This window comes from Pelophylax lessonae (genome assembly GCF_965119305.1).
Source record: "Pelophylax lessonae genome assembly, chromosome: 7".
Taxonomy (NCBI): Eukaryota; Metazoa; Chordata; class Amphibia; order Anura; family Ranidae; genus Pelophylax; species Pelophylax lessonae.
This window is the reverse complement of record NC_138774.1, coordinates 114,543,849-114,568,232: the sequence shown is the minus strand read 5'-3', so window position 1 is coordinate 114,568,232 and position 24,384 is coordinate 114,543,849. Positions and strand designations below refer to the sequence as shown.

At 41.6% G+C, this 24,384-nt stretch overlaps 1 protein-coding gene across 8 annotated transcripts in view; it reads left to right on the top strand.

Moving 5' to 3' along the window:
* The window catches only part of KLHL13 (kelch like family member 13), a 243,967-nt gene extending 219,641 nt beyond the window's left edge, over positions 1-24,326 (top strand). For all 8 annotated transcript variants that reach the window (XM_082263394.1, XM_082263395.1, XM_082263393.1 and 5 more), the window contains 2 exons: positions 17,416-17,529; positions 23,240-24,326. In XM_082263394.1, coding sequence (XP_082119520.1) covers positions 17,416-17,529; positions 23,240-23,727 — 602 coding nt within the window. In that variant the 3' untranslated portion in view covers positions 23,728-24,326. The remainder of the gene's footprint in view (positions 1-17,415; positions 17,530-23,239) is intronic.
* Positions 24,327-24,384: the final 58 nt, after the last annotated feature.

The following is a 24,384-nucleotide window of genomic DNA, read 5'->3' as shown; positions in this document are numbered from 1 at the left end:
ACCACCTATTGGCAGTCCCAGGTAAAGGCACTCAGTTTTTTTTTTTTTTTTTGCCTTCTCTATGTCCCAGGCCAAAACATCCTAAGGAAATTGCTCTGCATTCCCTGGATGTGGTTCGGCCATTCAGGGTGTACTTGGCAGCTATGGAGTCTTTTAGGAAGTCAGACTCACTATTTGTACTCACGGTTGGACCTCAAAGGGTTAGCATTTTCTGCTGCGACCATTTCCAGATGGATCAGGCAGTGATTCAGGCTTATTCAGTTAGGTGTCAGGCTCCTCCTTTTCCTGTTAAGGTACACTACTCAGGCGTTTAGTGCCTCCTGAGCCTTCCAGCATCAGATATCAGTGACGCAGGGTTGCAAGGTGGGTGTCTGGTCGTCAGTGCATACTTTTACAAAGTTTTATAAAGTGGATATGTTGACATCTGCGGATGCTTCTCTTGGCTGCAAGGTTTTGCAGGCTGCTGTTTGGAGGACCTGGTCCTCTTTGAGGGTGTATTGTTTTTTTCAGGTGAGCTCCAGTGGTTTTGGTTGAGCTCCATGTTACTTGGTTAGCTATAGTTACCCGTTGGAATTTTTTTTCTGATGTTTTCCCACCCCCCATGTTTAACAATGCTTTTGGGACGTTCCAATGGTTAAGAAGAATCAGGAGCTGTGTCCGTCAATGAATAAAAGAGAAAATGGGATTTTTGACTTACTGCAAAATCCATTTCTCTGATGTTCATTGATGGACACAGCACCCACCCCTCTATGGAGTTCTGATACTTCTAATACTGGTGTATAGGTAGTAGTGTCCTACCCCTATAGGGGGCAATATAACCCAATGGTTAAGAAGAATCCGGAGCTGTGTCCGTCAATGAACATCAGAGAAATGGATTTTACAGTAAGTCAAAAATCCCATTTTTAACATGCGCAGGAGTTACTTGATTCAGGACTGGCCTATCAATATCACTAGTGGGGGTGGGGGGCGGGTATGTATTGGCAGCTTTAGTACGTTTTAAGTGTTACTCTAATAAAATAGATTTAAAGTGACTTTGCTTTTCAGTTTCTTTCCAAAATGGTTTTTGTAGCTCATTATGTTTTTAGTGCGTGTAAGCATCATGAGGTCTTAAATATGATAAGTAATAAATACATTTCTACACATTATAATAATAATAATAATTTGCTGGGGTATAAAGTCTTTAGCCCTTTGCATCTTTTTGTGTATTATCAGCACAGGACTTGGTCTTAAGCTGTTTTTGTATGTGTGAATGTTCTGAATGACAATCCTAAAATTGGCCTATGATTAACTGACAAGCAGCTATTGGGTAGCTGATTCAACATGTGTCATAAACTGACATTGTTATCCTGATTGTTGGAGAATTATTGTCTACAGTGTAATAAACACCTATTTTATCTCTTGTTAAATGTAATCAGTAAGTCTACTTTTTGACATATAGTCTCTCCCCAGCAGACGATTGCGATGAAAAAAAATGCTTTGATTCATGGATCAACCACGTTAACTGCCTTTCCACGTTCCAGAGAGATAGTGCCCCTAAGGCTATTTTACTAGTTATTAGCAGTAGAACAAGCTTATGTATGAAATCTGTTAAGGTTAGTATCTAGAAACAAAAAGACACTAAACTGGAGAGGAGTACAAAATAGCCTTTTATTATTGAACATAAGATCATTATGATGTTTATAAGCAACTACCTTCAGGTGATTGGAGACTGGCAAAAAAAAAAAAGGCTGCAGGGGCATCCCCCTTATAACCCTTCTCACTGCCAGCTAGCCGCTTTTTCAGTTCTAGTGTTCTTAGGTGAAGGGCCTCTCCTTTTTACTGAGATAAGTGTACCTCTTTCCTATGGGGGTCCTTTCTCTCTGTTAACTTTGTTGTATTCCCTGGCTGCATCATAACCATTGTGGCTCCTTCTGCAGCTTTTGGATTGGTTGAATCGTCAGTTATGTCTTCTGACCATACCTTGATGGATAGAAAAAAATATGGCCAGCCTGTAATGTTGCTGGATGCACTGTATGCTGCTGTAGGTGCTCTACTTGGTATGTAGTGCGACACATAGGGTGAGCTTCAGGGTGCCTAACAAATCCAAGGCCATGGTCCGTCGCGGTGGAAGGGCTAAGCCAGGCAAATATCGGTAGGACTCTTACTAATCCTACCTGCATGAAATTACTGGCTGGTACAGGATGGAAGCCCTTTAAACATTTATGCCCAGGATGCTAATAGCCTTCCAAAGTATTTTGGGGTGTGGGGTTAGGCTGCCGAACAACTGTCTAGTATCTGCAGCTTAGAGCCAGGAGCACTGGTTTAATTTTAGTTTGGTGCCATCTTTAGTTTTTTTTTTCTGGCATGGCAAGTACCAGTATTGGCTCTGTGTCTATGTGAACTTTTTCTACGGCGCCCTAGTATGCATGTGCAGTGGGTGGAGTGAAATGTGTTGGGGGCGTGGCCTGATGGGGATCTAGGCTATGACTGCCACTTATCTATACACCGTGGGTCTTGTTCTGATGTGTGGCTCCCGGGACCTTCAGCTTTTACCTGTCATTATCTGGTGCATGGGTGGGTTCCTTCCCGGCCAGTACTCAAAGCAGCAGGAACGGGACTAATACTTCCTAGCAACCTAGGCGGCTCACATACATACTATGCCTATGCAGCTGTTTGAATTGACAGTCCTCTCATTCTCAAGTGGGTTACTGCATGCCCTATCTCTCCTTTGTTTAGAGGGAACACCTCCTGACTTAAAACTGCTTCCGACCCTCTCTGCATTTGCACAACACAGCTGTCTCACTGTGGTACTTGGGTTCACAGTAGGCATGTTTGAGGAATTGATCAGGATGACATACCTGCGGTGGTGATTTCATCCAGTTAAGGATACCATTGTTAGCTTTATTGATGCAGTAAGCTCCTGTTAGCGTTAGGGAGTCTGCTCATCCCAAGGTCTCCTGTATGGGGTCTTTTTAATTTTCGAAACCAGTTACGTTTTCCCATTCCACTTGCTGGTGGAGCCTGTGCTTTGGAGAAACTGCCCTCATCCAGAGAAGATTTTTACTCCTCCAAAATGCTTAGCTCCTCAGTATCCTATTTAAGAAAGTTTCCTGCACACGTGTTTGGGTCCAGTGGTGGATCCTGCCATTTCCTGTTTCCTAACAAGACCTTCAGGGCCCCTTTGGAGGGTAGGCCTTTGTTCCAGTACCCAGTAGACAATACTTTGGAAGCCCTCTTTTAGCCCTAGCTGGCACTGCTATGTACCCTGTTGTTGCTTTTATAACAGCTATATAAGTTTTTCTGTCTGGACAAAATGCATGACTCTAAATCCTTGTTCCTTCCTATCAGATGTCTCAGTTCTGTCAGACCATTTACCAGTGGTCTTTTGCTACTGTGTGAGCATCTTGGTGGATACAAGCTGTTCGATCTCTGAGATGGGTCTTCTCTATATCCATATGCTCAGGATCCTTTGGCTTAAATTCTGGTCAGCTGACCTTCCATTCAAGCAATGTCTCCCACAATTACGGTTTAAAAGCGAAAACCTGTTTGGTACCTCTTTGGATACTCCATCCAAGAAAATCACAAGAGGTAAACTTACACCAGTAGGACTTCTACTTCTGGAAAGGTTCATTTCTCTCTGCTGTTTTTCCAGTACCTTTTGTAGCTCATGTTCTTTCAGGCGATCCTATTCCCTCTTCGCTCTTTCCAAGGATTCCAGCAGGTGCCTTCCTGCTTCTCGTTAAAAATGTTACATTAGAGTACAGTTTTCTGTTATGGGTCCAACCTTTTTTAAAAAAAAAAAAGCCCAGTTTAAAGTGGGCTTATGTAAAGATTTAAATATTCTTCTAAAATTTTATAAATCTATATTTAAGCTCTTGCATAAGCCTAGTTTCTGAAAAATGCTCACATATCTACACTCGTCATCAACCTAAAAGTTGAAGTTCTTTCTAAAGCATACACCACAAGATGCTTAGCCTGGGTTCACACTATTACGATACAGGAACCAGCGTGATTCCAGTGCGGGGAAAAAAAGGTTTCTGCAGCATTTTTGCGTGAATGCAATGCCAGTTCAGCCATACAAACTGCATTTCTGAATTCGCATTGCACAGACCTCGCTTGTGATTTTCACAGCAATGCGGTGCGAATCACATGTAATGCCTGTGTTTGCAATCTAGTGATCGACCGATATCGTTTTTTCGTTGCTGATACCGATATTTTGTCCATTGCATATTGGTATCGGCCGATATTGGCGGATATTTTCGTACATTTAAAAAAAAAATGTTTTTATTTGTATCACTTGACGGGTACTCTTCTGGAGGGATCTGGGGGTCTAAAAGACCCTAAACCCCTCCTCTGCACTTAAAAGCATTCACAACACCAAGTTTGGCTGTTTTGAATGCTGTCTTTTTTTTTTTAATCTGGTGCCGAGTACCCGGAAAGGATGTCATGACATTACTTCTGAGTTTTTACATGGAGACCCAATCGGAGCCAGGTGCGGCTTTGATCGGGTCTTCGGCGGCCGTGCAGGCTGGTTGCCCAGGTCTCCCGGTGGGACGGTAGACCCAGGCAAGCCATGGAACGCGGGGAGAGGGGGGGGGATGCCCCCTCCCGCTTATTGTAATGACAGCCGAGCAGCTTCTCAGTCGCATCGGTTGTCATTACAAGACAGCCGAACGCCGGCTATGGACGCCGGTACCGTAGGAATGCCTCTAGCTGTAGGCATCACTCCGGTACAAGCACTTTCCCCAAATATCCGCAATATCAGTCACCTTGGTGGGTGATTCCGATATATCGGGAAAGTGCCCTTGATATATCATCTTTGCCGATAATCGGTCGATCACTAGTGTGAAACCAGGCTTAAAGTGGATGTAAACCCTCACATATAACCAGGGAATTGAACAGTCTCCAATGATACACAAAGATGAAACCAATCTCCCTACATAAGTTGTATTTGTTTATCTGCGGTCTTCAGCTTCCTATGCAGTTTAGAAAATGAGCATTGTGTTTGAATTTTTTCTTTCTATTCAAGCACTGAGTCTAGAGTCTTTGCATACACTGTGACAGCTGATTGGAGGAAAGGCACCCCCCCCCCAACACACACACACACTTAGGCAGAGGAAGGAAGAAACCTGCAGAGCTGTGCCATTGAATAGACCAGCTCTCTGCTAATCTAGCTCTATGCATCCACCCAACACAAATTTCCAGCTGCTTTTTTCTCTCTTGTCGGAGAACTTGTCAGAAGTTAGCATTCTGATAACAGAAAAACGGAGCAGAAGAAAGACACGGGACTAAGGCTCTGTTCACATCTAGGCTTTCTGGCTTGCTGACGGAAATGCCGTGATCCCAAATCACCGCAAATCGGGGGGGGGGGGGCACGCTTGTGATCCCTGTCATTTCCAACGGAACTCCAACCGCGGCACGATTTAGCCACGATTGTCGCCCAACTATTCGCAGTAAAATTGCGCAAATAGAATCTCAAGAAGCCTGTCGCTCAAAAGAACTTCTGGAAATTCCTTTGAGCGTCAGACGTCCTGCGGTTCTGTTTGCACGATTTTACCACAGTTTGTCGGGCCACAATCAGGAAACCATTGGAGTGCCATTGGAAATTACTGAGATTACAAGTTTGTCCAGCGATTTTGCAGTGGTTTGGTATCGTGGGCAGAATCAAGGCAATTCCGGCCGCGATCCAGAACGTCTGGATGTGAATGGAGCCTTATGGCTTTGGAGAGAGTTAAGTAAACTCTACAAATATGCCCAGGTCAAATTTCATGAATTGGGTTTGCATCCACTCTAAAGCAGTATTGTATTAAACTCAAACGCAAACATTAATTTATATTGCAGCTTACCAGTTCTTAGATGTGATGGCTGCATTTTTTTAGGCTATCTTTCTTCTGTTTTATCTGGTGATCCAGCCAGCAAGTCTACTTTTCAAAAATGATGATGCTGTGTAAAATCTACATGTAAACAATGCAATGATTGCAAATCTCCTAAACCCATATTTTATTCACAATAGAAAATAGAAATATCAAATGTTTAAACTGAAAAAATGTACCAATAAAAAAAAAGGGGGGGGGGGTGTTCATTTTGAATTTGATGGCAGCAACGTGTCTCGAGAGTTTGGGACAAGGCCACAAAATGCTGACAGAGTAAAGCCACACACGATCAGATTATCGAACGATCTGTCGTCCGTTTTTTGTGGCACGCTAGTCTGATGTGGAAAGTGAAGAGGTTATTTTCATACGAATTTTCCCGTACGACAGAATTCTACTTCAGAAGTGATGTCATGTGTTGGATTTTTTTGTATGTGTTCTTTTTTCTCTGAGCATGCCTAGTCTTGCTCTTAAGATTTTTTTTCCGTCAAACTGTACTAATGAGATGAAAATCAGATGTTGTGTTGATGGACGATAAAAATTTTATAGCCCGCACATCAGGATTTTTTCTGCCGAAAAGTCTGAGTCGGTTGTCGAAAGCACCATACTAACAATCCGAAGATCGGTCGTCGGAACAAAATTTTCCTTCAGATTTTCTTATCGTGTGTACGAGCCTTAAGTGGTACCTAGCAAGGAAGAGCTGGAAGAACATTTTGCCACTAAGTAGGTTAATTGGCAACAGGTCAGAACCATGATTGGGTGTAAAACGAGCATCTTAGAGTAAGTGAAGAGTAGAGAGCTCCGCGCTTATGGAGTATTGGATATAGTAGACAATATAGACTGCTGCCTCCCTATATTATAGTCCAAAGACTATATAATATGGTGAAAAAGGGGGGGGGGTAGGGGATGGCGCTGTCTGTTAGCTAGGAAAGATAATAAAGTGCCAAGTTTGGAATTACTATCAACATGTGGTAAAAGATGTAAATAAATAAATAAAACCGATTTATAGAATTGTGGTATTTGAAATAGTTTGATAAACAGTGCATCAAAGTGACATGTGCATATACTTCACCATGAAGGTGACGTGTGCTATGTAGGTAAAATTAGTGGTGTTGGAATAAATTTGGCAATATATGTCTAGCAGTATATATGCACTATGCAGATGATATGAAAGGTGATATAATCAATGGATAAACACAAATAAATATAAGTGCAGCAGTGCATAAAGTGATCCAAGTGACAGCCCCAATATAAAGTGACATATGCTAAATAATATATAAACTAGATGATAACAAATCCTCCTCATAAAATGTGGACAATAAATCAAAGTGACATGGGCATATGCGTCCCTGTAAGGTGAAGTGTGCTACAATGCTAGTGAAATTGGAGGTATTGGTGAACGGTACCAATATACTAAATTTGATAATCCAAACAAATACAGGTGAGATAAAATCAACAATTGATATATAAAAATTTATATATGAAAAAATTATTATTAGCACAAATTAATAAGCATAGATAAATATAAGTGCAACCGCGCATAAAGTGACACGAGTGACAGCATATTTTGTGAAGTAGAGATCTACCACCTAATTTCATATATATTATATTATCTAGCATATGTCACTTTAACATTGGGGCTGTCACTCAGGCATGCCTGTGCTAATTGGAAGTCAAAGGCTTGATGTTACCCAGCCCATTGCCCGGATTATAAAGGTTCATGGTCAAATTAAGGAGCGAGCCCAAGCGCTAAACCAGTCAACCATTACAGATATTTGGACCTAAAGGTTGTTTATACATCCATCAAAGGGAACTGGCTGCTACTACTCCAAATGACAGCTCAATATCTGTTCTTGGGTCAGAAGATGCCACTACATGTCACATTATAGTGCTCAGGCACACAGCTGGTCACATTCCCTATGTTCTCAGCTGCATAACAGCTGGGGGAAGAGCAGCAACAGTACACTGAGCTACCCAGTTAAAGGCTCTGCAGGGAGGGTGTGTCAGGAGAAGTCTGATCATTGGATCAGAGCAGGCCAAGTTCCCAGCACAGCTATCTTCCATATCTTTATATGTGCGGACTGCATTGTCCACGTACGAGTAACGTAGGAGCAGGATATTCTGGATAAGAAGCCGAGGAGAGGTCTGATCCACCCATTTAAAGGGATCACAGGCGTTGGGGGTCCTTGTGACCTGCCATAATCTGGTAAGAGGCAACGTGTGGCACACCCCAGCACCTGGAGCACTATAGATCTAAACAATTAAGTTTACACAAGCACTCCTTTGTTGCATGAATTGCTCAGGATTACCAAATATATTAGACACTTTAATCACATTTTTTAGAGCACTGTAAATCTAATGTTGATATAATTTAAAGGTATATATCACTTGTGATTTAATTTATTTGTTGATGCACTAGTAAGCACTTTGATTTGCAATATTTTTTTTTTTTGCACCAAGTACAGTACAGCACGTGCACTTTTACTATAATATTGATTATATAATTTTATTGGATTTTTATGAAAATAATTTAGTATTTGTATTTAGCACTATAAAAGATTACCAGCGCCTTTTTACCAATTATATACACATCCTTCCTGAGGACCGGTGCCCAGAACTGGATGGAATACTCCAGATGTGGCCGGACCAGAGTCTTGTAGAGTGGGAGAATAATCTCTTTAGATTATTCTGGAGTGAATCCCCTTTTTTATACATCCCAGTATTTTGTTGGCTTTGCTTGCAGCTGCTTGGCATTGCATGCCACTGCCAAGCCTGTTGTCTACCAGTACCCCCAGGTCCTTTTCCATCTTAGATTCACCCAGAGGTTCCCCCCCCCCCCCCCCCAGTGAGTAGCATGCTAAAAGGAAAAAAAATACTTATTTACAAAATTTTATAACCAAAACTCATTTTTTATTTTTCTCAATTTTATTTTGTTTCTAGAAAAAAAATTGAAAACCCAGTGGTGATTAAATACCACTAAAAACAGCTCTATTTGTCTAAAAAAAAATAAACGTGTTTGGGATACAGCCATGTATAACTGCTCAGTTGTCATTCAAAGTTTGACTGAAATCTGAAAATTGGCCTGGGTAGGAAGGGGGTGAAAGTGCCCAGTAGGCAAGTAGTTAAACACCACAAGCATTTATTTCCCATATATAGTTATTTTGTAAATCCTTATTTCCTTTTATAAGCTTTCTTTTCTTTTTTTTTTTTCGGTTTTTCTCAATGGGCCCCTCATTAAAAACTTACAATTAAAATCTGCCATAATTTAGCAATGTTTTTGAGAATTCCCACATTCTAGGATCCCATGCAATAATCGATTTTGATCCATACAGTTGTGAAAGTTAAAGCGGATGTGAACCCTCACGTATACCCAGTGAAGTGAACCGCCTTAAATGATATACCGAGATGAAACGAATCTCCCTACATAATTTTTACATGCATATTTGCTTCCTTCAGCTTGTTAAATTCTTTAGAATGTGCACATTGTGTAGAAATTTACTCTTCCTGTTTAGCACTGGGAGTGTAGTCTTGGCATACACTGTGTGACAGCTGATTGGAGGAAAGGCACACACCCACTCCAAATAGGCAGAGGAAGGAATGTTCTGTGAATAGACCAGCTCTCTGCTAATCTATTTATAGCACCCACCCCAACACAAAATTCAGCCTGGTTTTATTTCAGTAGATGAGAGAACTTGTCATTAGTTATCATGCTGATGACAGAAGAACAAAGCAGGATAAAGCCAGGGGACTTAGGGCCTTGGAGAGAGATAAGAAAACACTGCAGATATGTGCCTAGGTCAAATATCATGAATCAGGTTTACATCCACTTTAAGTGTACTTTTCAGTCAGAAGTTAAAATGAAACATTTTTTTTATATGGGGAGCTGAGCCTGTTTGATCTGTAATTTCTAATAACCACCAGATGCAATCATGCTTTGGAAGTTTGTATGTGATTGGCAGTAAAGGAAGCAGAGCGAGAAGTATAAAACTAATGACTGCGCTTGGTACTCTGCATTCTTGCAGTAATGCATTACAAAGAACTTTGATTTAAGTAGAAGTTAAAGCTACACAGTACCTCACATATTAAATGTAAAGCTCTAAATCCCTCCCCATTGCCCCCACCCCCATTTAATCACATAGTTTTAGCATAAGGAACAATATAAATGGCGCTTAAAACGTTTTTCATAGCAGTCACTTGACTGCAAAGCTTCCAGTGCTAAAATGAGTGGCTGGTGGATGTGAACTCTCTCTCTCCCCCTCTGACTACTCCTATAAGAATGGACACAGACGGGTGACGTCACTGCCTTATGTGATTGAGTCCCGCTATCAGCCCTCTGCATTTACACAGAGGAGCTGGGGATGTGCGGTCATGCTGGTGCATTAAAAATCCGAAAAAGGTATTTCCATTGCGATTTATGCAAAAATGTGTGTGGGGCAAAGGGGAAACTAAAATATACTTGCTATTTATAGCCAAGACGCAGTGTTTGTGTTTTATCAAGTGCTGTGTGCGTTACATTTTAATGAACGGATCACCAAGTGCATACATTTGGTATTTGTGGTGGTTATCTTGAGGATATACAATTATAAAAACTGAAGTTGGCAAATGTGAAAATTCTTTTTTTACTAAATTTATTCTGAGGTTTTTTTTTTTCAGTTTGGCAGAACCCTTAAATCAGCAATGGATAAAGCTAGTTAGGCCTGTTGATGCACAGGAGTGTGTCAGACAGTAGTTAATTGAAGACTTGCATTGTTTCTGCCTCATGAACTATATTGATTCTACTTAGAGTGAATTTCCCTTTGCCAGTTTTCATTTAATAGGCAGTAGTTCTTCAAATAAGACTGTCATTTTCATGTGTTACAGAAAACTGCACTTGAGATACTAAAACCCGGCTTTACGGGTCAGCTAACAAAATACTAGACAGATTTTCTACAAGTCTCCTAAATAAAGCTTGTAAAATAGTTTTTTATGACTCGCAATGTCTTTCAAATACACTTTATATCTTAGGGATTTCTTTATTGCGTAGTTACTTGTATTTTGTCAACTCTCCGCATATTCTTTATATACGCACTCACACAAATCACAAAGGCATCCAGAGTGCTACTTTTTTCTTATTTAAGAATGCCAAATTAGGTCCAAGTTTGGCCAAGTCCAGGTGACTGAGACTTTGGAAGGGGGAAGGCCACTATTTTATATGTTGACTATAGTGTTCTATACAGGTAATCAATTTGAGTAATAATGAAATGGACATTAAAATTATAGCAAACACTTTATTACCATAACACCAAAACTATTTGCAATAACTACTCTGCTACAGCTTTTATTTGTGTCGTAACTGTACTTTAAAGATCTGATTTTTACCCATCCCTGCGGCTTTCTCCATTGACTGAAGTACTTCTATTCACACATACCCCCAAAACTGGAGCATTATACTTTGGTGCATTTTTATTGTAGACACTGTGACTATTTTCACACTATTATGCTCTAAGCGCTTTTTGTTTTGTTCATGAAAGCCTACATTTTATCTAAGACTTAGGGCTAGTAGTTGAGGTTATGAGGTTGTCTATGAATAGACTATTTTTGCATCCCTGATAACTTTTTTCAGACACAAGTGCATAGTGTGATGGCTATATTTTCTGAAATATCATATTAACATACAAATAAAAGCCCAGCCTATTTAACATTACATTATTAAAGGAATTGTAAAGTCAGAAGGTTTTTTTTTTATCCTAGTATATTCTATGCATTAAGATAAAAAAACTTTCTATGTGAAGCAGCCTTCCCAGCACCCAGTTATACTTACCTGAGCCCCATCTCTGTCCAGTGATGTCCACGAGTCCCTCAGCCGTCTGTGACTCTCCCTCCTGATTGGCTGAGACACTCTCAAAGTCAGTCAGCCAATCAGGAGAGAGATGGGGGCAGAGCCAAATGGCAGCTCCGTGTCTGAATGGAAACACGGAGCTGTAGCTCGGCTCGGGTGCCCCCATATCCAGCCGCTTGCTGTGAGGGCACTCAATAGGACCAAGAAGAGCAGGATCCAGGTTGCCCTGTGCAAAACCAACTGCACAGAGGAGGTAAGCATAACATTTTTTTTTTTTTTTTAAAACGAGACTTTACAATCAGTTTAAAATATTTTTTAAAGGTGGAAACAGGCATAACCGCTCACCTGCTAAACCTAAAGTGGTAATGAACTCAAAAAACAAACCTTTCATATATTGCAGCTTACCAATTCCAAAATGTGGTAGTTGCATTAGTTTTAATTTTTAGAGGCTTTTTTCTTGCATTTTCATTTGGTGAAACTGTTGCTGTAATTTCTTAAAGTGGTAACTGGAGTTTGGCTTTGAATTATTAATCACGTTATCGGTGTTTGCTAATGCACCCAGCACTACCCTTTCCTTGGACTGCCAATGCTTCTTTTCCTTCATTAAAAATGAAGACCTAACAAGATGGAAAGGGTTACTGGCCAGGTCACTACGATCTAGTTATAGCATAAACTGCCATTTTTTTTATAACATCCACATTTTGATGGCATTACAAATAATTGTTTTCGACAATCCAATATAAGCTTACTTAAAAAATGTTCTTTCATGTTGGGAATGCTGCCTGTCTGCTGGCCATCTCTAGCTGCAACTTCCTGGATTCCCTGCATGCTTTGCAGCTTTTCCTTAACTGTTTACTTTCAATTTCTAAGGACTACATACCCCCAGTGTGCCTTCATGTATACAGAAAGGTTTCACTTTAAGTGTGTATGGTAGGACAGGAGTTAATTATATGTAATAACCCAATCCCCCCATTCACAAATTCCCAGCTGTGTCTTTGTATTCTAACCGAGGGGAGACTTCCCTGCTGCCAGAATACACTGATCAGTGCTGCAGTCTACAGCTTGCGGTGCTGGATTGAGAATCCGGCAGGGTGGACCATAGATACCTTCTAAAGTGGAATTCAAGGATTACGGGAAATAAACTTCTAGGTTTTATGGTCTAAGCTTAACCACTTCTAGACCACCCACCCCCAAAGTACTGCGGATGAGCTGCCTGTGCAGACAAAGTAACCTATTAGTATGTCGCTGCCTGCTTCCAAGTTAAGGGCCCACACTCCAGGACCCCCCCCCCCCACCCCCTGACACTCGCTGTGATTGTATACAGTGGGAGTCTGTTGGCAAGTCCTGGCCAATGATTCATGGTGTCCAATCAAAACCCAGAACCCTGTGTCGACAGTCAACACAAGGCTCCATACAGAGGGAATAAAACCGATATGTAATAAAAGTAGCACATAATACAAACATTACACATTTTTTTCCGCACACATTTAACCCCTTGATCACCCTAGATGTTAACCCTTTCTCATCCAATTTAATTAGTACAGTGTATAGTATTATCACGGATCACTGTATTCTTGTCACTGGCAGTTAGTATTCAGTCTGACCCCCCAGTGTCAGGTTCCTGCTGCATTATTGCAGTCCCACTAGAAGCCGCTGATCACTACCATTAGTAGTAGAAAATAAATGATATATATCTGTCTGTAGACACTATAACTTTCACACAATCCTATCAATATACATTTATTTGGATTTTTTTTTTTTTTTTAACCAATGACATGTAGCCGTGCATACATTTTGGTCAAAATTTTTTGGGCTTTGTTTTATAGCAGAAAGTAAAATAGTGTTTCTCTTACGTCCTCCGACAGTCGCCGCCCATTCACACAGTCTTCGTCAATACCCATTGGTGAAGACTGTGTGAATGGGCGGCGACTGTCGGAGGACTCGGAGAAAGGAATTTTACGGTAAGATTTTACAAAAATTCAGTTTTTTTATTTTTATTTTTTTATAAAGTTTTTGATCTTTTTCATTTATATTACAAAAAACAACCCAGTGGTGATCAAATACCACCAAACGAAATCTCTATTCCTGTGACAAAAATTGTATAAATTTCATTTATGTACAGTGTTGCATGACCATTCGATTGCCAGTTAAAGTAGCACGGTGCTAAATAGCAAAAAAACAGCCTGGTCATGAAAGGGGTAAAACCTTCCTGAGCTGAATTGGTTCATTCCAAAAGCTCAATTTGGAAGCTGATTGGTTACTATGCACAGCTGCACCAGATTCTGTGTGCATCGGTTTTAGTAAATATTCCCCTTGACAGTCTATTTTTGCAGAAGTTGTATGATGCAACCTTATGTTCAAAGCAAATATGCCGTGGTTTATAAATTTCCCTTGGCACGTCTTCTCTAATGAATGCTTTTATTTCTCGTGCTTCCTCTGTCACTCAGTGAATGCTAGGTTTGAGGATTGAACGCTATATCTTGTATAGACTCTTGACAGCGCTCAGTGAATGTAAATGAGGTAGATGCTGTATAGAGCAAGGTTCATAGAACAAATCTATGTACTTACCCAATATCTCCATTTTGTTCCCTTAACTGCCTACACAATTGGCCTACCTGGGGGGTTTCGCTCGTCCTTGTGGATTTTAGGGATGATATAAAAAGGTGGGATGTTAAACTCCTCTACTGATAGATATCTTAGTTCTTTTTTGCTAATCAAGTCTGCCTCCAAGGCGAATTGCAGCTTTTCATTTATTAGGGCCACTAATTTTGAAAAAGGGTTATAGTCTAGTTTTTTTTTTATAGGTCAGCTTATCCAACAGAAGCCGAACTACCTCCCTTTCATATTTATCCTCTGATAGCAGCACCACATTTCCACCTTTATGACTCGTTATCACTACCTCATTGGCCTCACACAATTTACGCAGGGCCCTTCGCTCATCTGGGGAGAGATTATAAGGTGAGTATCGCAAGATAATTTTTTGAGGTCTTCTGTCACTAAGTCTAAAAAAAACCCAAGCCATTTGTTGTTCCTAAATTGGGGCATGGATCCGTCCAGTCCCACATGTACTGACTCGACTCTTCACTCTGAACTGTTACAATACAAGCTTGTTTCCAGTTCTTCAGTGTCAGTGTGCTGAGAGCCGCTGATTGGTTACAGGGAGGAGCTGAGCTCCTCACTCTAGGATCATATTATCATCAGCTGGAGAACTAGGCTAGCTGCAGGCAGGCAGACTGAACGTGTGGGACGGATGTCGGGCTGTGTTCTGCTACAACCACTGTGAGTCATCCCGACTTCTCCCTGCCTAATGCCTATGCCTTACATCGTATCTTCGGCGATGTGACTATCGCCCACGCCCACAGCACGATAGTCGATATCACACGACTATCGTTCAGCTCTAGTTCCAGGGGCATATCGGGATTTGTCCAAGAACACAAGCATATTAACTAGGAACACGTTAAGGACATGGGATAGATTATTTATAATGGCTCACTGGCACTATACTGCACCCTTGATTTCATTAATTGACACAAATTATTTTAAACCTGGGAAAGAAGATTTATATTTTGTTAGATGGGCAAAAAATAAAGTGATACAACTACAAGATGTAATGGTAGGGAATAGAATGTACACAATAACTGGAGATGCACACAATTGCAGCATTTTGTGCACTCCCTACCGCAACCTTTGCGGGGGGATGCATAATATGAGACCATTGGAGAAACTAAGGTTTTAACTGTAAGGTTTTACTTAGGAAATTAGAACCCGAATACCCGCCATATTTAGGGAAATGGGAACAGGAATTAGGACCCCTCCAAGATGAAGAAAAGAGGAATAAACTTTAAAGATTAGCCTGTTACTCATCGGTTGACCACCGAGATGTGCTATAAGCTATTTGCCAGGTGGTACCTTACTCCAGAGAGAGCTTAGAGGTTCAGCGCAGAGATATCCCCAACTTGTTGGAGGTTAAAAGTCCCTGGAATATTTGCGCATTTGTGGTGGGAGTACACAAAGATACAAGTTTTTTGGGAAGGGATCACCAGGGCAATCGACCAGATAACAGGAGAGAGAAAAAGATGACGGATTATAAAAACACGCTAGTGCCTCATTTATTGAATGCAGCTAAAAGCCTGATACCGGTATTTTAGCAATTGCCATAAGGGTGGATTGGGTGAGATCCATGGAAAAAATGATATCTGCAGCAAAGGACTCTTGTGGGAAATATTTGAACATATGGGGAGATTGGATGAAGTTCAAAAAAAAAGTTGAGGATTATATGAAGATGCTGGGTGTTTGAGGCTGATAGGCGATACAGCCTTGGAGTAAAACCTGGACCTTGGAGGTCTTTTTTTTTTTTGGGAGAGGAGAGGTCACTCAGAATGTAATGTGTATAGGCATTGCTTATATATGATCATTGGTTATGATCATTGATTTTTGTTTTGTAACAATTTTAATTTTTTATATGCTTACTGACAAATGAACAAAAATAGGAATATACAAAGCAGAGCTCCACCCAACTGCTTTAAGGCAGTTCTTCAGTCTGAAGAAAAAAATAAGTCGTCAGCTATAAATACGGTAATAAAAGGGCACTGACCTGTCCAGGGATCCATCCCCATCCTCAAACAGGCTGGTTCTTCACCGATCTTCGAGTCCCTGACTCTGGCATCTTTAGTGTGGGAAGTCGGCTGTGATTTCTTGTGGCTTCACAGCGGTGCTTTGCTTTTGGCAGCCTCCTGTGACTTGCCATCAGAGGCTGCAGGCAGGGAGGGAGAGGGGCAAACATCTGCTTGGATTGCCTAGGCCAGTGATGGTGAACCTTGGGACCCTAGATGTTTTGGAACTATGTTTCCCATGATGCTCAACTGTACTGCAGAGTACATGCACATCATGGGAAATGTAGTTCCAAAACATCTGGGGTGCCAAGGTTCACCATCACTGGCCTAGGCAATCAAAACCAGCTCTGCTCTCCAAAAAAAATATTGTGACAAACGTTGAAGGGGGAGAGGGGGCAAGAGAGCAGGACTTCCCCTTTTGTTTTTTTTTTTTTTTAAGGAGTTGTAAATGCATAAGGTTTTTAAATCTTAATGAGTTCTATGTGTGCATCAGCCTCTCCAGCACCCACTAAAACTTACCTGAGCTCTATCTCTATCCAGCGATGTCCACGAGTCTCTTGGCCACCCAGGACTCTCCTTCCTGATTGGCTGAGACACAGCAGGGGCCCCATTGGCTCCCGCGGCTCTCATTTAAAGTCAGTTAGTCAATCATGAGAGGGGGCGGGGCCGAACACCAGCTCCGTGTCTAAATGGACACAGCTCGGCTCGGGTGCCCCCATAGCAAGCTGCTTGCTGTGGGGGAACTCGACAGGAGGGAGCAGCAAAGAAGGACCGAGAAGAGGAGGATCCTGGCTGCTCTGTGCAAATCCACTTCACAGGGCAGATAAGTATAACATGTTTGAAAAAAAAAAAAAAGACTTTACAATCATTTTAAATGCTGATAAAATGCTGTAATTGGACAGGAAAATTGCAGATTGGCTTATCCCTGAAGTCAAAGTCTGTTCACTGGAAATGAAGTGAAAATAAATGAGAGAGGCGGGTTTTCTTGCTTATTTTGGCTATCTGCTCTTAGACTTTGCTTTAATAAATTATTTAAAATGGCAGGCAGTGTAACTTTAAAGTGTAAAAGTTGATGTGTTCTACATTGTGTTTTTTTTCCTTCTAATAACTGTATATTTTGTTTTGTTCCATTCAGCCACTGTAGAGTGTTACAACCCCAGAACAAATGAATGGAATTATGTTGCAAAGATGAACGAGCCCCACTATGGCCATGCTGGGACTGTATTCGGTGGACTCATGTACATTTCAGGTAGCTATATGCAACTTTTTTTTTTTTTTGTAACCTGCTGTGTTACTTTTGGATTCTTGATTTCTTTGCAAGCTTTAACAGACTTCCCACCAATAGCAGTAGTGCAATTCTTGCAAAAGTTGGATGGGCTGCTTTGTCTTGGAATATGCATGAGTTGCTTGCAGTTCATGTGAGCTGTTTATCCTTCTCTCATTTTTCTGCAATACATACCCCAGTCATGCATTTGATTTGATTTTGGAGGTTCTGTTTGTAGCAATTGATGATGAAAAAAATGCTTAGATTCATTTATACACAATTACAGAGTGCTGATATTATATCTGATAATAGAGCTACAATAACCAGTGGGACATTTTGTATTGGATTTAGAGCGGTAGTAAAAGCATAAAAGAAAAAGGCACTGGACAGTTTCAGTCATAATGTGCTAGCACATTATGAAATTTACCTGAAAATAATGCCCTCCAGCGGCACACAGTCACCGCTGAAGGTGCTTACATCTTCACCCGGTCTTCCTTCCGGGCTCTTGGGATCCGGTCATATGAATAATGACGTCACTTCCACGCATGCACGGTTTATGGCAAGGCTGAACTGTGATGTCACTGGCTGCATCTAAAGTAAATATTTCCTAAACGGTACACGTTTAGGAGACATTTACTGTACCTATAGGTAAAAATAATACAAGGGAGTTTAATCCCACTTTAACCACTTCTGGACCGGAAGATTTTCCTGCTTAATGACCAGGCCCTATTTTGCGATTCAGCACTGCGTTACTTTAACTGACAATTGTGCAGTCATGCGACGCTGTACCCAAATAAAATTTACTTCCTTTTTTCCCCCACAAATAGAGCTTTCTTTTGCTGGTATTTGATCACCTGCGAGATTTTTATTTTTTGCGCTGTAAACAAAAAAAGAGCGACAATTTTTGAAAAACAAAAAACATTTTTTTCACATTCTGCTATATGACATTCCCAAAACAAAAATTTAAAAATCAAGATTTTTTAACATTTAGGCAAATTTGTTTTCTGCCACATATTTTCAGCATAACAAATTGCAATAAGCGTATTTTGATTGGTTTGCGCAAAATTTATTGCGTCTACTAAGTACAGGAAAGATTTGTCATTTATATTACTTTTTACCTGTAATGGCGGTGATCTGCAATTTTTATTTGTTTTTTTGCAGGACTGCGACATTGCGGCTGACAGATCGGACCCCTAACTGACATTTTTGACACTTTTGGGGGTACCAGTGACATTACTACAGTAATCAGTGCTAAAAATATGCACTGTTACTATAATGACACTGGCAGGGAAGGGGTTAACAGTATTGGTGATCAAGGGGTTAAATGTGACCCTAGGGGAGTGATTTTAACTGTGGGGGGTGTGGCTTTTGAAATGATCAGAGACATGCGATTCATATAGCAGGATCACATGGTCTCTGTGATCATTGCAGGCAGAAGGACGGATGGCTGTGTTTACATCAGCCGTCCGTCCTTTTCTCTCAGCGGGAAAAGATCGAGAGTGGCAGTCGGAGCGGGGCGGAGCTTGCCCCCTACTCTGTCCGGAGCGAGTGCCGTACATGTACGGGGTTTCGTCCAGGAGCGGCTGCCTGCCGCAGTATATCTGCAGAGGGCGGTCGTCTAGTAGTTAAAAGGTTGAGGGTTGGATAAGTAAAGAATAATAGAAGATCTCAATTACCTAGTTTATCTGGACCTGGTGCTGTTCAAGATTGTCACCGGTGCTGCTTTTGTAAACTGAGGCCTAAATTTGGCCAGTCCTCCCCTTTACCAGAGATCATGTGATCAAAGGATTAGAACTTGGGTTATGCAAGTAGCAGTGGCTACATCACTTAAAAGGGACCCTTTCAATGGTTTTTGCATGGCAAAATGGTCACTTTACTTCCCCCACCTTTCCAGTAGCATATACTATTCTACTAGGCGTTCCTGTGCTTTGAGCTCTAAACTGAGTTTCCAGAGTTTCACAGGGCTATGGACTCTTAACCCGGTTTGGGAAAATAACAAGGCGTCAGCATTATCATATAGGAGGAGGGATGTGAGCCACATTCTTACCCAAAAACTTTGCCTAGTATTTTACTTCACTTCTTACTGCTAAGCAGAGCAGCACAGGAGCAACAAATGTGTATGTGGAGTGGGAGAGCCAAGTGACTTTTTTTAGGTACTTCCTGCAGCAAATATAACGTAGCGGTTAGTAGCCAACACACATAAATTCAAAGGCTATTGAGAGCACCAGAGCAGATAAACGCTGCACAGACTCTGGGTTGGCCAGTTTTGTAAATTATTGAGGTGGTTGGTGGAGCCAGGGGTTGAGATGTGCATGTGTTGTGTTCCCAAGTCTGAAGATTTTCGTATTGTCTGGTAAATAAATTGAGACACCTCCTTGGTTCTTCAAAGAGTACCTATTCAATTCTATTTTTATTTTTAACAACATGTGTATTTTTTTAAAGATACACAAACCACTGCAGACACACCCCACCATTCTAGTCAAGAACTTTGGTGATTTTAAATTGCTGGTTAGAGTGGAGTTGACCTTATTAAACTCTACATTCCCTCCATGCATAAGAAGGGGCTGATTGAGCAGAATATGAATGGATGTGTCGGACCTGCTTCAGTATTAGATGTCTTGCTCTGTAAAAATGTCTTCCTTCTCAAGTGTAATCAGGAAATGCTGTTCCTTTTTTTCTGCTGCCAGTATAGCTGCGATCAAAAATATAAATATATGTTTTAAAACAAGAAACGGAAAAAATGGTTATGAATTCGAGACTTCTGATGTTAATAGAATGCTCTAAATAATACAATCAGGGCATTAAGATATTTATCTTTAAAGATGTATTATTGCTCTCTGGATTTAGATAGGATTCTATTATTCATGCAAAACCACTAGGTAAAGCCTTCAGTGTTGAGTCATAAATTAGATTAAATCTTTAGATGTTTCATACCCATTTTGCCTGAAACAGTCTGACTTTTCCAGACGCTCTACAATATACATTGAACAAAGCTTGTGTAAGTGGTCTTTATTTGTGTCACGCGGAGAGGCTCCTCACAGGAACAATATTCATTTCACAATGAAGTCAATACACCACAGCTGCAGCTGTACTGCTCTCTTTATAGTGGCCTAATCGTAGGGAGATAGATGCCCTTCCTGTGATCAGCATTCCCTTCCTGCATGTACATGAGCAGGATTTCTTTTCTACATTTGGTGTGTGCCATATTCTCATGGTTATTTCTTGTCTGGAAAACAGACACGTGCTGAATGACTTATGTTTATGGGATGATACAGTCCCTTTTTATTTATGTAGAATTTCCTTACTTTGCTCGGATGTGTATTTTATTAAAGGGGGTGCTGAAAGCTAGGCAGAGGTCACTTTACAGAAGCCTAATGTTAAAAAGCAGGGTACTGTTTTGACTCAGCATTGTAAACATATTAAATATTTAAATATCACTAAGGGTTCTTTCACAAGGGCGATCCGTATGTCTGTTTTTTCATCCCATCCGATTGCGGATGAAAAACTGACATAATACATGTCAATGGGATTGGGGATGTCAGCGGATGACCATCCGCTGACATCTGATTTGCGTCCTTTCCGATCAGTTCCGTTTTTTGGAACGGAAGGCAACCCTTTTTTTCTTCCATTTAAAGACGGAACGGACGCAAAAACGGATGTCAGTGGTGTAATCCGCTGACATCCGCAATCCCATTGACATACATTATCTCTGTTTATCAACCGCAAACGGATGGGATGATGAATGGACATACGGAATGGACACTCCAGAGTGTCTTCCGTGTAAAAAAAAAAGTTCCTGAGCGGAGGAAAATACGGTCCGCCCCGTGTGAAAGGACCCTAAGGCCTCATGCGCACTGGATTTAAAGAAAAACTCCATCTTTCAACACTTTTACATAGTTTGTTTGAGCCAAGCTGGCCCAAACAAACTATGTCCCTTATTAAACTGTGAGGCCCCTGGATGTGCAGTATAAACTGTAGCTGCAGCTACATCCAGCATACTGCAATGTGTTCCAGATGCGAGCTGAGACTTTCTCATGCCCGGAATACAGAACAGTCTACCACAGCCACGCTCAGCCGCTCAGAGCAAGTAATGTTTTCTATAAATTAATATAAAGCTTCCTCTGGCTGAGTCAGAGAGGCGGGCTGATGTCAGGACTTCTGATCTTGCGCAGTCAGAGGAAGCTTTGTATTCATTGATAGAATGCATTGCTTGCTCTGAGTGGCTAAGCGCTGTCGCGGTAGACTCTTCTGTGTTCTGTCTGAGACAGGACTCCCACTTATGCTGTATATAACTTCAGCCAGGGATCGACAAACCCCAGGCACCCAGTCGCCATTGCGACTAGAAAATGCGGACTGGTGCCTGGGCTGCGGTCAGCCCCAGTGTCTAGCATGGGGGGAGCAGCCGGGCACACCATTGCCGGGCGGGCGGCAGGAACATTGGCTTTCCGATGTCAGAGGTGGGAAAGGGAAGCACTGTAAAGACGGGTTAAAGGAGGAGAGGGGTGGGATTGTGAGGGGTGGGTTAGCACAGACGAGGGGCTGTAAAGTAGTAGGAAGGGTGGGTTGGGGCGGGAGCGGAGCTGACGGGCGGGTTGGAGCCCCCTGGCAGGAAGTGTGCCCTGTGCAGCTCTCTCCTCCCTCCCGCTGGGTGCGCGTCTAGATCGAGCTGTCCAGGGAGACTCCCTAGAGCAGGAACCGACAGCTCTGAAGGGGCTTAGCAATGAGCCTGAGCTGGACACCTCCTCGCAGGGATTCCCCGGGCGCTCCGGTTAAAACCTAGTGATGATCTAAAACCACTAGAAGGAAGCTCCATCGGTCTCAAAAAAAATTTTGAAAATTTTTAATTGGGGTATAGTATTGCATGGCTGCGCTCTTGCCTTTCAAAGTACGACAGCGCTGAAAATTGGCTTGGGTGAGAAGGGGGTAAAAGTAACCGGTAGGCAAAATGGCTCCTAACTTTTTTTAGCTGGCTCCTAGATTCAAAGCGAATTGGTCAAGCCCTGGCTTCAGCTATATACAGTTTATACCGCACATCTAGCGGCCTCTAAGGTTAGTGAGGGGCATAGTTTGTTTAGGCCAGCATGGCCCAAACAAACTATATACTGTAAAGTGTGTGGAAAGATAGTTTTTCTTTAATCACCTCCCACCCGCTGTATAGACAAATGACGGCAGGCGGGATGCTCCCTTCTTTTGGGACAACGTGATATGACGTCGCCCAGTTTCACCACGATCATAGGGGTGCGCAGCGCAATCATCGTGGGACACTGCATGACCGATGATGCGGCTCTTTACCCATGTGATCGGCTGTGTCCAATAACAGCTGATCACTTGTAAACAAGGAGATGCCGTTTATTGGCTCTGCTCACACTTGACAGAGTTTGAGGAGGGGAGAGCCGATCAGCAGCATTTCCCTACAGGAGAGACCTGTACAGATAATCGGGGAAGTGATCATCGGTGCCCTGATTATCAGTGCAGCCCCTACAGTGCCCATCCGTGCCACCTATCATTGCCCATAAGTGCCACCCATAAGTGCAGCCTCATCAGCGCACTTCAATGAAGGAGAAAAGTTACATATATATATTTTTTATTTTATTTTTTTAAGTGAACTTTAACCTTTGCCTTTAACCTTTGACTAGTAGTGTCTGCAATACATATATTGCATATATTATAACTTTTATTTTGGTATTCATTTCAGGTGGCATTACCCATGACACTTTTCAGAAGGAACTGATGTGTTTCGACCCAGATACGGACAAATGGACTCAAAAAGCTCCAATGACCACGGTCCGAGGCTTGCACTGCATGTGCACTGTAGGAGACAGACTTTATGTCATTGGTGGCAATCATTTCAGAGGGACTAGTGACTACGATGATGTCCTTAGCTGTGAGTACTACTCTCCGTCTTTGGACCAGTGGACTCCAATTGCCGCAATGTTACGTGGACAAAGTGACGTTGGTGTAGCAGTTTTTGAGAACAAAATTTACGTTGTTGGAGGATATTCTTGGAACAATAGATGTATGGTTGAAATTGTCCAGAAGTACGACCCTGAAAAAGATGAATGGCACAAAGTATTTGATCTACCGGAATCCCTTGGGGGTATCCGGGCTTGTACTCTAACAGTTTTTCCACCAGAGGACAACAGTGGTTCACCATCTCGGGAATCCCCGCTCTCAGCACCTTGAAAACCAATATTGTAATACCTTTGCACTGCAGCAAAATGGATATTTTTTAGTTCCATTACCTTGCGATCAAAAGACCTCGGCCAACGGGAATTGGCAGATCCTCTTCTGTAATGAATTTTGTACTTTTCATTTGGCTTAGGTTATTTATCAGAAACTGTTTATTTAATATTGCTAGATGTTCAGAAGAATAAAATTCACTTGATTCAGTTAGGTACGATGGGGTTCCTTGGTTTGTGAAGTTAAGAGGTTGGTTATAGCAGACCTCTGTTTGCCCCTTTATGCAGTCTTTCCAGTTTAAAAATGGAATGGATATGTAACAATTCAAGTACAGGTGAAATCTGACCCTTGACACATATTTAAGCACTTACTCAAGTGTCCTTCAAAAGAGCCAGTAGCAACACTGAAATGTATCCATGAACAACAGTCAACTGTTTCTCTGTCCAACATTTGCAAATTGATTAAATATTGGCAGCTGGCTTTGCTTTGGTTTTAGAATTTTCATGTTGATGGTTGAGCGCATTGTAGTTTCTTTTTATTAGTTATATACTTGTAATATATTATTGTTATTTATTAAAGCTTACCAATCGGTTTCTTTTTTTCATGCTCGCTTACTCCATTGTATATATGGAAGGAGCCACGGTTGTCATCCAGGATAGG